Source organism: Protopterus annectens, chromosome 1.part0 (genome assembly GCF_019279795.1).
Source record: "Protopterus annectens isolate FY-2018-M chromosome 1.part0, PAN1.0, whole genome shotgun sequence".
NCBI classification, from domain to species: domain Eukaryota; kingdom Metazoa; phylum Chordata; order Ceratodontiformes; family Protopteridae; genus Protopterus; species Protopterus annectens.
In genome coordinates this window covers 412580201-412598074 of record NC_056725.1, presented here as the reverse complement: position 1 = coordinate 412598074, position 17874 = coordinate 412580201, and the positions used below count along the sequence as shown (strand labels likewise).

Here is a 17874-nt window from a genome sequence, read left to right as displayed (position 1 = left end):
CCATGCAATAATCAGGAATGTGAAAAATTTAGAGTAAGACAGAAAATATATATAATACACACCACTCACAGGTTCATAGGCAAATACTAGGCTATCAGTCTGCAGATTATTATAAGCCTAGCCAGTAACCAGAAGTCTGAATCAGACCCTGTATCTAACATTTCTAAGGTTAAAACCTTAACCATTACACCATCATTTTGAAAGCAACAAACAATTATTATTTTACTATAGACTTGAGAACTGCCTCATACTCTTTCAATTTATTGACCAGAAATCTCTTTATGCAATATTGCTACAATTCAGCTCCACTGCAAGCCGACATTCAACACTGACAAATGCCTGTTAAATCTATGCTCTAGAATGACATTAGTGATCACCAAATCATTTTCTGATATCACTACTGTATCGAACATATCTGTTGCCAAAGTGTGAGTATAACATATAATCTAATGAATAAAATAAGTTTTGAGAATCACTTTTTATCAAAATCAGTTGTAACTTGATTGTTATAAAAATGTTTACTTTAACCCATTATTTTTGTATCAACTTCTTGGGTGTGAAAAAATATTCCAAAGAGTTATTTTTACTAGAGTGGCATTTAGATGTAATAATAGGGCGGCCACGGTGGTGCAGCGGTTAGCGTTGTCACCTCACAGCAAGAGGTTCTCCAGTTCAATTCTCGGCTGGGGTGCCTTCTGTGCGGAGTCTGCATGTCCTCCCTGGGTCGCATGGGTTTCCTCCGGGTACTCCGGTTTCCTCCCACATCCCAAAGACATGAGTAGGTGGATTGGACTCTCTAAATTGGCCCTAGGTGTGAGTGTGTGCATGTGTGTGCCCAACCTGTGGAAGGTTGGGCACCGGGCTGGAAACTCAACACTGTAAAACTCCACTGCCAATCATGAGCGGACAGATGATTCGCTGTTGCAACCCCTAACTGGGAAAAGAAGAAGAATCAATTTTTGTTAAAGTGGTTATTACTAAAATCTGCACAATAAAACAATCATGCAAGCAAGCTGACATTCCACCTCATGTGTATGTATGGAACTACTTTCAAAACCTGAATTACCAGAATCTTGAACTTCATATGACAGAGACAAACATGCTGAGCTTGCAAAAGATTGAAATTTTAAAATACCGAACCATACAGTATCAAAAATCAAGTTGTATACTTTTCGTTTTTTTCTCTGCAACAATATAGTATTCATTAAATACTATATATTTAAATATTTCATAACAATAATATTTTTATATGTAAATTTTAGTTTCTTATAAAATAATGCCAAACATTTATATAAGTACTAATAGATTACATAAACATTATATAAGTTAAACAGCCTTTCCTAATGTTTGTAAAACAGGAACGTTCGACAAAGGAATACTGAGTATTCATCCTTACCATTTTAGTGAAGATAAATACTTACACAATCAATATATCTTTTCTTTTCAACTGTTTTCTGCATGGTAAATGCACAGTGACATTGTTACCACTGCTTTACTGGTTTTACAAGACGCTGGTGAATATAGTGTTGTTGCACTTCCTGGAGTGTTGAATGTGACGTGCACTATGTTTGAAAGGTAGGTAGTGTAAGTTCTTAGAGGATAAGTATTTCAAGGGTTGGTTTCAGTTAATCTGTACATTTTTGATATTGTATGGTTTGGTATTTTAAACTTTCAGTCTTTTGCAAACTCAATGTTTTTGTCATGGTGATATGATGTTCGAGATTCTGGTAATTCGGGTTTTGAAAGTAGATATATATATATATATATATATATATATATATATATATATATATATATATAGATATATATACATACATATATGTGTTAAAAAGGTTTAATAAATAGCTACATAAAGGAACATTGAAATGTGTAGATAATATGACATTCACACCATGAGAAGTAAACACTAAAATGTTGGCGCACAGCACTATACAACATTAGACTGGTAAATAAAAATGCAGCAAATATTTGAAAAGTAAACAGTTTAATATTACATAGTATGAGGACAGCACATATAACATGTTTAAGCTAGCTGGTAACTGTGTTTATGGATAAAAAGATGAACAAATGCCCTGACTATTCTGAGTGAATTAGGAAGATAAAACAGAAGCACAACAGGTTAAATTCCTGTAAAATATACTTTTATTAAATGAAGGCTCTTTTACAAGAATTACCTTGCTGTTCTTTTGTTTTGTGCTTATGGATTAAAACATTAAACAAATCACTTAATTAAACAGAATAAAGAAAATTGTGAGATAAACAGTGAGGAATATTAAAAAGCAGTGACCTTAAAATACATAATGCTTACATTATGGAAATTAGTTTTTAATAATGGTGTTTTTTTTTGGTATTTTGTTTTAGAGAAGACAAATTTGCAGCAAAGAATGGTGCAACCTAAAGTTTAAACTGTCTTTGTCACTTTTTTTTTGTCCCAGCTTTAGCTGGAAAGAAAAATGCATGCCTATATTCTAGCCTTTCCAAAGTAACTGCCACATCAGTAGTGGGCAATACATTATATGGTTTTGGACAAATGCACAAAGCAACAGCTTTGAGTGCCATGTACGCTATTAATAAGTATTACTGTCTTGCTATCCATACCACAGCATGCATCTTTTAGCAAGAGAGTTTTGAGTAAGCTACAATCCTGAGCGAGCATAAGTGCAAGTCGCTATGATTCTCTGAGGCAGGGGCACACTAGTGGGACTTACAGAAGAAAACCAAGTCTTAAAATATGCATGCAGCAATATTTAGTACTGAACTGTTAGGTTTTCCTGAACATCTCTGCTGATTACTCCACCTGCCAACTATTCTCTATAGTTTCTCAAAAATGCTGGTCTTTAATTCTTGACACTTTTCTGGGTCATTGATGATGCTGTGTCTGTCATTTTTTGACTGTGTTATGTAGGCTACTAAGATTACATTACTTCCTTACTGTAAAGACCAATATTTCTCATTGGTGTTATATTATATTTTATATTACATTGGTTAAAGGAACAAACAAATGGTTGAAATGCCACAGAGTAATGGTAGCAATGCGTAAATATAGACACTAGATCTTCTCACCACACTATTTTATAGAAATGGTCATTGCAGGAGCAGGAAGCCAAGACCTACTACATGTTTTAATGGTAGTCTGTTACAATGGTACTGAGAAAGAAATGGCATGGGTACAGCTGAGTCTACAAAGAAGAAAACTATACTGAGTTACATCTGCTTGTTATATTATTCCTAACCATATAAGGGCTTCAAATGTAATAATTTTAATATATGTTCTGAATAATTAATTTCACAGGATTTATATTGAGGGTGGTAGCAGCACACTCCTGCTACTTCAGACGTCAGTCACGTTCAGTCAATCGATCATTACCAGTCCTTTTGTTTGTATTGACATTTGTATTATGATGAACACCATTGATGAATATCCTGCTTTAATTCATTTTCTATGAAATATGCAAACCATCTTCCCAGTAAATGTTCTGAAGTTATTATTTTTTTCACTGTATCATTAGATTGCAATAAACCTTAGGCACTGTCACTTTGTCACTTGTATCGTTAGGTATATATTTTATGCACTTATTTTTTTATGTGCCCTACAGAGTTGTCAATGTTACCCCAGTTCCTGGTGACATGCTTCGTGAGAACACTGATGATGTCCTACAGGATGAACATCTAAGTGACCAGGAGAATGCACCCCCTGTCATACCAGGACGTCAACCTGAAGGTCAAGTTCCAAACATCAGTTTCAATAATGAGGCTGAAGTCTGGGAGACAGATTTCAATCGTAATAAGCTCAGGATCAGTATCAGCAAAGTAAGTAATGTGCTGAGCAGGGAACACATTTCTCACAGAGGTTAATTGTGATGGTACTGCTGTATGGGTTAAAAATGAAAATATCACACCAAACTGTTCTGCATAGAAAGGGTGGCAAATATATTGTATTACATGTTTGTGATGACAGAAGATAATACACCTGTTTAGTCTGCTCTTTAAATGCATTTAACATTCCACATCCTGTCCAACATCACCTTTCCCCCCTTCCTTTTTCCAGCTTTGCAATTCCACAACACCTCCCATCCAATAGTTCAATGTAGGGGTCTACAGCCCACTCTGTGAAAAAGTACTTTAACAAATCCAGGAAGTAGCTGGTCCTTACAAAATGCTGCTTGTGGCTTTCCTCCTGGTCTAGATTTCCTACTCTTGAAGACCCTGTTCTATTTTGTATACCAGCATCATATCCCTTGCCTCGTCTGCTCTTTGGAGCTTCTTGCATATCTGAATGTCCAAACGTAATTTTTTTGAAGATTTATCAATAATTGTATTTGAGTTACTGAGATAATGCTCCTGCATGAATACACAAAATACAATTTTATGGTGTCATCAGTGTCACAGCCTGCAATGGTTCATTGTGTTTGGTTTCTGTAATGGGTGGAAATATTATTTTTATTCAGGTTTGGGAATTCAGAGCATATCCCAAATATATCTGTATTGAGTTGACATTACAAAGATGGTATACTTCTTCACTAAAGTTTTAAATTTGGTCTTTGCTTTCATAATCCTTGTATAAAGACAAAAAGGTACAAACTATCTTGCCATTCTGTTGTATGGAAAGAAACACAAGAAGCAATCTGAAGTAGCAATTTTTTAAATTTGTCACAAAATACAAACATTTTATATCTGTTTCTTAGCAGTACTTAGAGGTATATAATGCTGTAATTAAACAAGCATATGGTGACTGTAGCTGTACAGTGTGGTATAGTTCAAGTCATGAATTGGTCTTTGTAAATACCTACTTTACTTTATTACTTCCTGTATTTTTTAAATATTCTTATTAATTCCTGTATTTTTAGTAATATTCTATTGAAATCCTTGCAGTTACTATGTATTAATATTGTTTTTTAATTTTTAATTTCTAATTTCAATTTTTATTTGTTGCCATTGGAGCTTTTCTCCCCGGGCCTCTACTGAAAATGGAAATATATCCAGTTAGACTAACCCGGTTAACAAATGTAAAATAAATAAATAAATGAAACTGAGTTTAGAACAGAACTCAAATTTAGATCTTTTGGAGATCAGACTTAATAGTTACGACAGAACTTCAAACAGAAATATACTCTGTGATTCTTTCTTTTGCCAGAAGTACTTTGTAATCACCATTGGCTTTGGATGGGGTTTACAATCTAGACATTATCTTCAAATTACTTTTTACCTGTTTTGCTGGGCTAAGAAACTATGCGGTACTCCTTACATTTTACTGTCTGTTACACTAAGCAACACTGAAGTTTTTTTTTTTCATTTAGGACATCATTAATATAAGTTTGAGATCTTTTGATATAAATACCCAGTCTTTTGATTTGACATCATAAGCACTTTGAAGACTAAGATAGTTTACCATTCTGTGATATTACTGTCTGTTGTATAGTTGTACTTTACTCCCTTCCCAGGCCTTCTATATCTAAACTGGTACAAAAGCTCTGGTATAAGAAAAGTCACCTTGTGTTCCCATAAATATATTTGCTTGTTCACACAAATGTATTATTTTATCAGTTTCTGCATATGATCATTAACTTTCCATTTTATTTTGCAAAATGAGACATTATGTTGTCATTAGCTTGGCTGCTACAGTTATCACACAATAAGTAGTACTGCCTTTCAAATAACATTTGCACATGAAATTCTTTATAGAATATTTTAACAGCTGATCACTAGTTAGCTCTTCTGTAATTATCCATCAGTCTTATGCCCTTAATTCTTCCCCGAGATTATTTTCAAATAACCAAATTTAGCCATATTCTGCAGCATGGGTCTCCCTGCTGCATCTCTGTATGTTTACCCTTATTTCCTGCTTTTATAGTCAATGATGCTGCTGTCCACTGCTCAGAGGTGGTCCCTGCACATATGGGCTGAGTCTGATACCAGTATTTACCCTTAGTCTTTACACTTCTAGGCCCACTAAATAATGCACAGAGCTGGTGCTCTTGTAAATGCTCTTTTTACCTGTCGCTCAGTCGTTGCTGTGGTGCATACTACAGGGAAACACATGCACACTTATGTGCATATACTTCTGGTGTCCATACTGTGCAGTCTGTCATACATCATAAGTGGGGTAGTTAAACTAGAAGCCATGCACTCAGAGCTTCTCTATAAGCATGGGATTTTCTGACGCATGCAAAGAAGACTGCACTAACCTCCAATAAGTAAATAAATAAATAAATTAAATTCTTTAGGTTAGTTGATTTATAGTTAACCTGTTAGAGCAATTTGGCTGAATAAAATTTTGAGCTGAAAATACTGTATGTCCTTTTTACAGCATTTGCCTGTATTATGACTCAAAATAAGTTACTTGATCAAACCAAAACCTGCAGCAACACCATCTGAAATAGGCAGTTATGTGCACTGGGTCTTACTATTCACATAAATATACAGCCACACCCACATTCACCCACACATGAGCACATTCCCTGCTACGTGTATACACACACACACACACACACACACACACACACACACACACACACACACACAAACAATAAAAATGGCTGCGTCTCAGATTCTTATTCTATCTTAGTATTAAGCAGCTCAACTTTGGGGCTGTTAATATACAATGCAGCACCACAGCATACAAAGACAGATGTGCCACTGCAATATCTAGGAAAGTTGTAATAAAATGATAAAATAAAGATAAACTAAATGGAGAATCTTAAAGCTTCTTGCTAGTAACAGCTGGCTACAGAGATTTACAGTTTGACACTGGCTGAAGTGGTAACTATGGAACCATTTACAGCCATAAGAAGGAAGCCCAAATTAAGGTATTTTATTGACCACTATTACATGATCTGCAAGACTGAAGACCTTGGTAATGTGAACAGGGATTGCCCCATCTTCATATGTTCAAAATGGTTGAAGGTCAGTAGATACCCACAGGGTAATATCGTGGTACTTTAACCTTATTACATATCTATGTGGATTGAAATAAGGGAGAATGTGGCAAAGAACTCTTACATCTCCTTGACTCAGGGTTTTCGTGATCTGCTGTTTTCTTTTATTGCAGATTTTGTCAGTAGTCTACCAAGGTTTTTTACTGTTAAATGTCCTATTATATTTGAATCTGGATAGGACTACCAGTTCAATACATTTATTTAAGTGGGTATAAAATTCCTTCATGAACCTGTCTGCTGAGACAATGTCTGGGATAATGTATCTGTAAGTGAATTTCAAGAATTCATTACAGAATTTCATAAAATGTACACAGGTCTTTGATATATTGGGTTCAGAGGGTTTGATAGTTTTTGTGTAAAGGTTATCTGTGTATGATCTAACTTAAATGGGGAAGATGTTACCAGAAGCATTTTGCATGATGCTGTATTTGCACACATTTGTTCAAGAATATTTTTTCTTCTAGTTGAGTTGGTGGCCATCTGATCCAGAGGTTTTATTTATTACTTCCAGAAACATCTGCATATATCCTACATTGGAGGTATAGGTACACTAGTTTATTGAGGGGTACTTAGTCTCCTAAAATGATGGAGTTCCTGTTTCTGGGGAACTCATCCAGTATGTTTAGGAGCCTTACTTGAACTTCAAGGGGTATGGAAGGTGTCCTGTAACAGGCAATACATATAGTTCCAGTTGTGGTTCTCTGGGAATCTGTCATGAGGTGATATAGTCTGTAACAAATATGGATATGCCACCACAGTTGTTGTTTGAGCTAAAAGCATGGCAGGCACAAAACAGAGGTACATAGAGAGCACTTTCTGGACATTTAAACCATGTCTCAGCAATTACATATACACGGATGTGCTAAAAATGCAGAAGTGCCTCAAGTTCAGGCAGCTTTTTCTTGAGACATCTGGTATTGAGCAAAGCCACCTTAATTTGATCCGGTTTAGGTATTGATAAATTGCTACACTGGAATGTTAATTAGCTGGACTATGCCTGAAAAGGCACTATTGAGGCACAAAGTTAGCTGGTATGCAGAAGCCTTAGAACGAGGCATGTAGACAGTCCTGTGCAACTCATGTAGGATTATCAAGCATCTGGTTTCATGCTGACACATACTGCATCCTCTTGGAATGACATCAGTTATGCAGCCAGTTGTTGAAGCCAGTCATCTTTTCCTTGTGCCAAGATATCATTCTTGGAGAGGGAAAGATAATGCTTAATATCAGAGTCTTGCCTGCATTTGCAAAATGCATGGAAACATATGACATGTCTCTCTGCATATCCTTAGGACTTTTTGCCTGCAACATGTACAACTATTGTATCATAGTTATAATTGGTAAATGCAGGTGTTGTAAGGTTCCTTGAGACAGCTGAGATCCTGGCACCCAAAAGGCAGTTCATTATCATCCTATGTTTGTCCAGCCTTGTGAGTGAGAATCAGTGTGTCTCACTATGGATTCAATAATAACTGAAACATTTTTTTGTGGAGTCAACAGGTGCATTGGATTTGAGAACTTTTGTCTATAGGTGCCTGTTTGTTAAATGTGTATTTGGATGTGATGTGATGTTAAATTTTTGCTGAGACCTAACCTCTATGGGTTGTTGAGGCTTTTGTCAGGATTTTTTTATAGCATCAGTATACAACAAGACATTTAGGATCATTGTGACATTTGTAGAGACTGATCTATTAGTGTGAAGCTTACAGTCTGTGTTTTTATGAGGGTGATGCCTCCATATCTCTTAAATATTTGCATCTCTCACAAAATTACTTGCATTTAATAAGAGTTTATTGGACCACATTCCAAAAGAATTGCTGTCAGTGTAAGTCTGTCCTGATTCTAAAAGAGTTGCAGAATTACAGGTGCATGATTTTGCTCATTGTGCAGCTATGCACAGATTGCTGAAACTGTACGTACAGTGGTACGGTATAAGTGACTTAAATCAGTGTACGGCCTATCTGTAAATGGGCTTTCACCAAGGGCCAGATTCCAAAAGACCTGTTCTCAGTGTAGGGTCAATTACACTAAGGGCAAGTCTTTTGGAATTGGGCTCATTATACTAGAGCATAAGGGAGTCCCTACATTGCTGAAGGATAACTTGCTATAAAGCTGACACAAGAGAGAACCAAGCAGACTGGCCTCCCATATTGTACCGAGAGTAGTAAAACTTGATTTGATTTAAAGACAGGTTGAGAATTTAAATTAATTTAGAGTTTTACACTTTATTGAGATAGGTATTCGTTATAAGGTAGATATGTATGTCTATTCAAGTAAACAAGTACCCTTGGTTAGTATGCAACTGTGATAAGCACAGTGCAGAAACATTGTGTTTATGTATTATATGAGCTACTTAGAGTGGCTGTGGGCTAACTTGGGCAATAGAGAACCACTATTTGCTGCTGGCAGCAACTTACAGAATTACAGGTGCATGATTTTGCTCATTGTGCAGCTATGCACAGATTGTTGAAACTGTACGTACAGTGGATATAAACAGTGTACACACCCCCTGTTAAAATGCCAGGTTTTTGTGATATAAAAATGAGGCCACAATAAATCATTTCAAAATTTTTTCCACCTTTAATGTGACCTATAACCTGTACAATTCAATTGAAATACAAACAAATCTGTTGGGGGCAAAAATATAAAGAATAAAAAACGTACAATATGCTGGTTGCATAAGTCTGCACACCCTTAAACTAATACTTTGTTGAAGCACCTTTTGATTTAATTACAGCATTCAGTCTTCTTAAGTACACACCTGCCATCAATTAAAGAGACTCTGATTAACCTCAAATAAAGTTCAGCTGTCCTAGTAGGATTTTTCTGACATTTACTAAGTTTATTTATTTATTTACATTTGGTAACTGGGAAAGTCTGACTGGTTGTAAAAAAACATTTTCAGTGGAGGCCTGGTGAGAAAAGCTCCACATGCATTTTAAGAGTACAAATACATACTGTTACAGAAATTGTACAGCATAAACAATCACATATTTCAGACAATACATAATTCAAAAGACAAATTAAGAGATATGCTGTACAACTGAGAGATACAGTAAGTGTAGGTTCTTTAAAGTAAAAAATCAGTTAAATATAACAAACCTAAGAAAGTTTGAATATATCAATTAGTTGGATAGAGCTAGAATAGTAAGAACAAACAATTCTACAGCAACTTAGCCTAGGCTATTACATGAACAAAGCCATGAGTCATTAAGGAAACCTTTTAGGGAATTTTTAAACTGATGAGCATTGATAGTAGTTCTAATAGTAAGAGGAAGAGAGTTCCAAACGTTTGCTACATTGTGAGAATATAAGGAATCACCAGCAATATTGGTTGATTTGCTCACTTGTAGTGGTGATTTATTTTCAGATCTAAGATTACGGTTAGTAACATAAGGATTTAATACGTTTAACAGAGCTAGAATTTTTTCAGCTTGATATAATAATTTATGTGCCATGATTAGTTGATTGTATGATAATAGCTGTGGTAGTTCTAGCCAGGAGAGTTTTTTAAGGAGTAACAGTGGTGCTCATGATGTGGACAGCCAGTAGCAAATGTAATTATATTGTTATAGCATATATCAAGTTTCTTTAGAGCTGCCATTTTTAGATCAACAAAAATAGGGGAGGCATACAGCAAGGTTGACAGGAGATGGGTTCTAGAAATAGCAATCCTAGAAGTATCAGTTTGGAATTTTTTGTTCCTGTATACGATACCCAGTTATTTATGAACTTTCTGTATTGTTTGGGATATATGTAAATCAAACCATAGATTATTATCAACTATAACACCAAGTAATTTTGATTGAGATTCAGGGATGATTTTTGTATTATTGCCAGAAGTACTATAGAAGGAGGTAGAGATGTATGAGAGTCTAAAAGGATGGAAAATCATAAGTTTTGTTTTTTGGGGTTAAGTATGAGCTGAGATTTAGATAGCCATAATTCAATATCAGAGAAGGACTTCTGGATTATATCTTGGAGGTGTTGAAGTGTATGTGCAGCACATATAAGTGTTGTGTCATCTGCATATTGGATAATGGCAGCTAGTGAAGTAGCAGTACTAAGGTTATTTGTAAATATACTGAATGAAAAGTAAGTAAATAAATAAATAATTAAATAAATGTACTTAGTTGCCAGCTACAGCAAAAGCCATGGTTCGCAGAGAGCTTACAAAGCATCAAAGGGATCTCATTGATGAAAGTTATCAGTCAGGAGAAAGGTACGCAAAAATTTCCACAGCATTGGATATACCATGGAATGCAGTGAAGACAGTCATCAAAAAGTGGAGATAGTATGGGACAACAGTGACATTATAAAGAACTGGACATCCCTCCAAAATCGATGAAAAGATAAGATGAAACTGGTCAGGGAAGCTGCCAAGAGACCTACAGAAACACTGAAGGAGCTGCAGGAATTTCTGACAAGTACTTGTTGTGTACTACATGTGACAACAATCTCCCGTATTCTCCGTATGTCTGGGGTATGGTGTAAGGTTGAATGACTAAAGCCTTTTGTTACACAGAAAAACATCCCGGCCTGGCTAAAATTTGCAAAAGAATACATCAAGTTTCCCAAAAGCATGTGGGAAAATGTGTTATGGACTGATGAAACCAATGTTGAACTTTTTGGCCACAGTTCCAAAAGGTACGTTTGGCACAAAAACAACACTTTGCATCACCAAAAGAACACCATCCCCATGGTGAAGCATGGTGGTGGCAGTATTATGCTTTGGGGTTGCTTTTCTTCAGCTGGAACTGGGGCTTTGGCCAAGGTGGAGGGAATTATGAACAGTTCCAAATACCAGTCACTTTTGGCCCAAAACCTTTAGGCATTTGCTAGAAAGCTGAAGATGAAGAGGAATTTCACATTTCAGTACAACAATGACTCCAAGCATACATCCAAATCAACAAAAGAATGGCTTCACCAGAAGAAAATTACATTTTTGGAATGGCCCAGCCAGAGCCCAGACCTAAATCCAATAGAACATCTGTGGGATTATCTGAAAAGGGCTGTGCACAAGAGATGCCCTCACAATCTGACAGATTTGTAGCACTTTTGCAAGAAAGAGTGGGCAAATATTGCCAAGTCAGGATGTGCCACGCTGATAGACACCTATCCAAGAAGACTGAATGCTGTAATTAAATCAAAAGGTGCTTCAACAAAGTATTAGTTTAAGGGTGTGAACACTTATGCAACCAGCTTATTGTACATTTTTTATTTTTTATATTTTTTCCCCTAACAGATTTGCTTTTCAATTGAATTGTACAGGTTATAGGTCACATTAAAGGTGGGAAAAGTTTTGAAATGATTTATTGTGGTCTCATTTTTATAGTTTATAGTTATACTTTTTATATCCGCTGTAGTTTCTCTTACTGATGGAATTTGGGTGAATTAGATTGCGTTTGGTAAAAATGAAACTGACACTGTCTTTGTCCGTGCAGTACACATTCCAGCCTTGTTGTGCTAAGCTCAGCCCTACAAAATATTAAATAATTAGGGAAAATGAAAGAACCAATAAAAGCTAAAACTCTAACCAAAAATGTTTCACTTCTCAGAACTTCAGCAATTACCCTATTGCCACCAGAATAATCGCTTCTAGCTTTAGATGACTCACACACTCACCTGGCCAAAACTGTCTGTTTGCTGTAACTTTGAAAATGAGAATAAACCAGAGTAAAATGTAACAACAATAAGTAATATTGCAGCCTGAATGTGTAAACCGCTTAAAGCACAAAACACTTAAAAGGCAGTGGAATAGTAAAATGAATCCAGCTAATAGCAGTATTCAGCTATAACTTTCATTCTCAGGTAAAACAGGAAAAAAATAAAGTGAAAATAACAAAAATATTAAAACTAGTTTAAATAGCAAAGTGACTATTACAGTGGAATAAATGTGCTTTCGTGCTGATTCGATGCAAAAATGGAGTCAAAACTCAACTATACTTGATTTTCATCTTGTGTACAGGAGTGTAACTTCAAACAGTCTTAGAACAAAGACAACAGTGATGCTCCACTCAATATAAACTAAACAGTGAAAATGAAAGGACCAGTGAAAACCAGCTACAGATATAACCAATAGAACTTAGCTTCCCGGAACTACAGTTATCTTCCTCGAACCAGAATAAACACTATTAGCTCTGGATGACTTAGACTTCTGTCTGAAATCGTCTGTTTTCTGTAGCTTTGAAAATAAATCTAAAACAGAGAAAAATGCAGTAACAGTGTATAAACCTCTTGAAAGCACACAAAAACACATAAAAGGCATTGTCACAATAAACTGACAACTAACAGGTATATTCAGCTGTACCTTTGATTCTCAGGTAAAACACAGAAAATACAGACAAATAAAAAACACTTACAGCAGCCATGGTATTTAAACCAGTTTTAATTGCAGTAGAATAAACATAAAATTCTGTTTATGTGATACAAAATGAAGTCAAAAGAGCACTTTCATTGATTTTCAGTTTGTACACAAAAGCACACCTTCCAGCAGTCTTCGAGTAAAATGATACTTCCCTTATTGTAAGCATTGCTCTTGATTGTGTTGTATGTAGGCAGTACAAAGCAGACAAGTACCTTTGAAAATGTCTTCATTGTGGACCTTCAGGCCATTGGTGTATGTTAATAGTCAGCAGTTAGCAGACGAGATAAAACAAGGCTGAAGGAGTGCAGTTGATGCAACATGTACTGTTATGTAATACACATTATCTTTTCCTTCTTTTTATGTACTTCTGTCAAACTGTGACTGCAAGTCTTTTGCTGTTTTTAGTGAAGTTCATGTTATGTTTGCTCTATTTTCCAGTCTCAAATTATGCTAGAAGAAGAGCACAGCAGAGGAGCATGTCCAACTTCACCTGTAAGGATACCTCCAGAATCTCCTAGCACTCAGGTCCGATCCCTCAGATACCGTAGGGTAAACAGCCCAGAATCAGATCAGCTATCTGGAGAGGATGGCAGGGTTGATATACACGATAAGAGGTTTGTGTACATTTTTGCTTCCTATTTTTAATAGGACAGCCAAATTACCAATGACCGTCCAAGGCCTTTCAGACTGTTTTGCTTCCTTCCATCATTCAGTACCTTTTAGTATAAGTAAATCTAATATAGAAATTACTTCTGTGGTAAGTCTAACCTGTGTAATCAATCTCAACATCTGCATTTGTACAACCCATGCTTTTGCTGTGCACCAGGCTTAACAGTTTTGGCCATTGTCAGAGTACACATTTCTTCCCTGTTCTTATAGTTTCTGGTGGCCCACCTAGTAGTCAGATCAGACAAGCATTTGCATTTTTTGTTGGGGAAAGAATTATCTATAGTAAATGTCCACATGCAGGTATGAAATGGCCACGAGCAGTTCAATATCTAACAATTCCTAATGGCTCTTCAACCAAGTAAACACAAATCAACGAATAATCCAAAAGTAGATGTTTTATTAGCTAGCAAGTAAGCGCTTTCACCAAACGGCTTTATCAAACTTCAGTGAATGCTATAAAATCATATACAATTATATACGCACAGAAAGAAGTTGATTGGTTCAAACAAATTAATTAAACACCAGGTGAAATTCATTAAAACAAAAATAAAAACATTTTAAAACACAATGTACTAGAAAAATATATACTGAAAAATGCATAAAACTACTTCAAAATAGTATATAAATATCTAAAACGTCATGTAAAGGAAAATATACATATATATATTCATTCTAGCTAATACTTCCAATGCATGTAAACGACTAAAAAATATGTATATAGTCATGGAAGTATAAATATATACAGAATCATAAATATAAAAAGATTAATAAAACTTTTAATGTGGTCTAAACAGTCTCTTCCTACGTAACAGACAAGTTCCCTGGTCTAAATGATAAGGTTCAAGTGAAACCCATGTTACGTAGGAAGATTGAGGTTTGATAAAGCCGTTTGGTGAAAGCGCTTACTTGCTAGCTAATAAAACATCTACTTTTGGATTATTCGTTGATTCGTGTTTACTTGGTTGAAGAGCCATTAGGAATTGTTAGATATTGAACTGCTTGTGGCCATTTCATACCTGCATGTGGACATTTACTTTTATTGCTTTATTATTGGATGCGGGGACGTTTATCTCTCTTCTGGTGTTTTGTATCCTGATTCTGTGAAGAATTATCTATGACTAAGCTACCCAAGCCTTCAAAGTGCCGATTAGTTTATCATCAAAAGGTGGACACTCACCATGTCTCTATCTTCTGTGTGTGTGTGTGTGTGTGTGTGTGTGTGTGTGTGTGTGTATGTATGTGAGTGCTTGTGTGCATGTGCATGTGTGTGTGTGTATGTATGTGAGTGCTTGTGTGCATGTGCATGTGTGTGTGTGTGTGTGTGTGTGTGTGTGTGCGTTGTAGTGACTTAGCTCTCACAAAATCCACAACTGCTGTAGGTGTCACAGATTTGACTGCTCCAGTTGCCATAACAGCCAGCCAAAACTCAGGGCCTTCTTTTCCCTTCACATTTCTACAGAGATTGGTTTGGCTGATGTTCAAAAGAAGAATAATCGTCTGAAAGCATGTTGAAGGATGAAGATGCCTAACATGAGGCAAACTGAAATATCAGGTAAGAGATCAGGAGACCAGCATAAAAACAGAAGCCCTAGTTCCTCTAAGTATGCTCAGGCTACAGTGTCACTTGCCCCTGTGTCAGCTAACATTATGTAACCAAACTTCTGTTCGACTTTATGAGCTGGTTATTCAATGCTCCCATTCTTGGAGTGTATGCACATGACATGTAAAACTTCCTCCATACCTTGTGTCAGTCAGGAAGCTTTCTTTAATATTTTTACTGTCAGCACTCAGTTCTTCTGGTGAAGAAATGTGCTGTAAGTTTGCTCCAAGGGAATTCTCTTCTTAGGCTACGCCTGCATAATCAGAAGCTCATTGCTACTTGCCCTTCATGAATGATATCCATGGAGTCTTCACCAAGTGCTTTGTCTCACCTGTTGAGCAAATGTCTCAACATTTAGTCACAAAACCAGCAGATTTTGATAATGTGTCACTAGCTTCCTGAATGCTTATTGATTAGATGCACAAAACCATGTGTTATCAGGTCAGATATCAAATGGCATTTGTTCTTATTTGCGCCCAGCACCTTCATTTCCTCTCTTCACCCATCTAACGTAGATCTACTTCACAGCTTTTCCTCCAGTGCAGATGCCCTTCATGCTGTCTGTCCAAGCACATGACCCTGCATGTGAACATTTGCTGTTTATGGTTCTTTGCTTCTCTGCCTCCCTCTAAAGGAGAGAAGAGAAAGTGCACAATAGAGAATGCAAATGTTTGGTATCTGGAACAGACTAGGATGCAGCTTTTGGCAAGATTAGGGGAATAAAGCTGGTCATGGTAACCTTTGGCATTCTTTAAAGCAAAGGTTCAATAAATACGTTTGATAGAGAATCACAAAATAGTGGGTCCTTCCTTCAACTGAATTCAAGGATATTGAGTTCTAGGCATGGAAAGACAATGGCCCCATTGTGCAGCTTCTCCAAAGAATGCAGACCACCAATCTAGGGTGGATCCATCCTTTTCAGGTTCCCTCATAAAGAGCCCCAATTAGTTTATTGTTATTTTTTGACCCAACACAAGCTAAAACAACTTCAGTTCCACTCACGTTTATCATGATAATAACCTGACTATCCTTTTTCAGCTTAAGAACATGTCAGATAATTGAGAATGAAACATCTGTAGTAAAAAGATCTATCTGCATCTCTGTCTCTCTATCTATCCACATATCTATCTATTTTCATTTTGTCGACCAGGGATATTCACCTAACAACTCATTCTTGATGGACTTTCAGGAAATAAAACTCTAGAAACATTAAAATGATTTAAAGTCAATGCACATCAAAAACCACTCAAAAACATTATGAAATAGCAAGCTGTATAATTTACAGCAGTGTGAACTGTGGCATAGTTTACATTATGTATACACTGTAAATACTAATTTGATACAATATTGTGTGCAAAGATTAGATTAAACCATGAACATGAGAACGCTGCATAATTATACAATAATGTCTCATTATCATTCAAAAACTAGCATGCCGATTGGACAGCCCAGCCAGTGTGTCCATTGTAAATTGAGCATATGCCAATAGATGAAAGTCTGTATGCTGAAGTACCACTGAGTGGCCAAGCTTTTCTCTTGGTAAATGAAAAAAATCCGGTATGTTCTGCAAAAACAAGAATTAGTATCTTACCTGATTTTCCTTGTGTTACTGCACTGTCCCTTACAAAATCTTTGCAGTCGTACCTCTCAAATGTCCACATTCTTACTTCATAATGTTGATCTGTTCCTCATAAAAAATTGTAGCCTTCTGGCAAGCCACTGGGGATTGAAGTCATTAAATAATAACAGTCTTTGGGTGGTGCAGTGGTGCAGCAGTTAGCATTGTCTCCTCACAGCAAGAGGTTCTCCGGTAGAGTTCTTGGGCGAGGTGCCTTCTGTACAGAGTCTCCATGCCTCCGGCTGCTCCAGTTTCTTCCCACATTCCAAAGACATGTATCTGGAGTATTTCTTCCCTGACCTCCATTGAAAATGGCTTCTGTCCCAGTCTGACTTTTCTGGTAAATGAATGTTAAATAAATAAATAAATGTCAGGTTTGGGCTTCATATCCTTTCAAAAAAGGACACTAACACAAACATTTTTATTCCAGGAAATTTCTAAGTTTGTAAGAATAATATTTCAATTTTCTTCCTAGTTTTGGACCTTTATCTCTCCATTACATTGGACTTTGTCCAGATTTCTTGCATTAACAGTATGTCAACTACACAAAACAACAGCAGTGGTAATTCTCTTTTCTCTGTTACTTTTCCTGCCCTGTACTGATGCACTGTGCAAGAGTGGGAGCACAAGTCCCATACCCATGTGCAGTACATCAGCAAATAAGGAAAACACGGAGGAACACTAC

General features: G+C 36.3%; 1 protein-coding gene across 1 annotated transcript in view; it reads left to right on the top strand.

Moving 5' to 3' along the window:
- Positions 1–17874, top strand: part of TTBK1 (tau tubulin kinase 1) — a 1416073-nt gene that overhangs the window by 900562 nt on the left and 497637 nt on the right. The window contains exons 11-12 of the mRNA XM_044060281.1: positions 3597–3810; positions 13741–13916. Coding sequence (XP_043916216.1) covers positions 3597–3810; positions 13741–13916 — 390 coding nt within the window. The remainder of the gene's footprint in view (positions 1–3596; positions 3811–13740; positions 13917–17874) is intronic.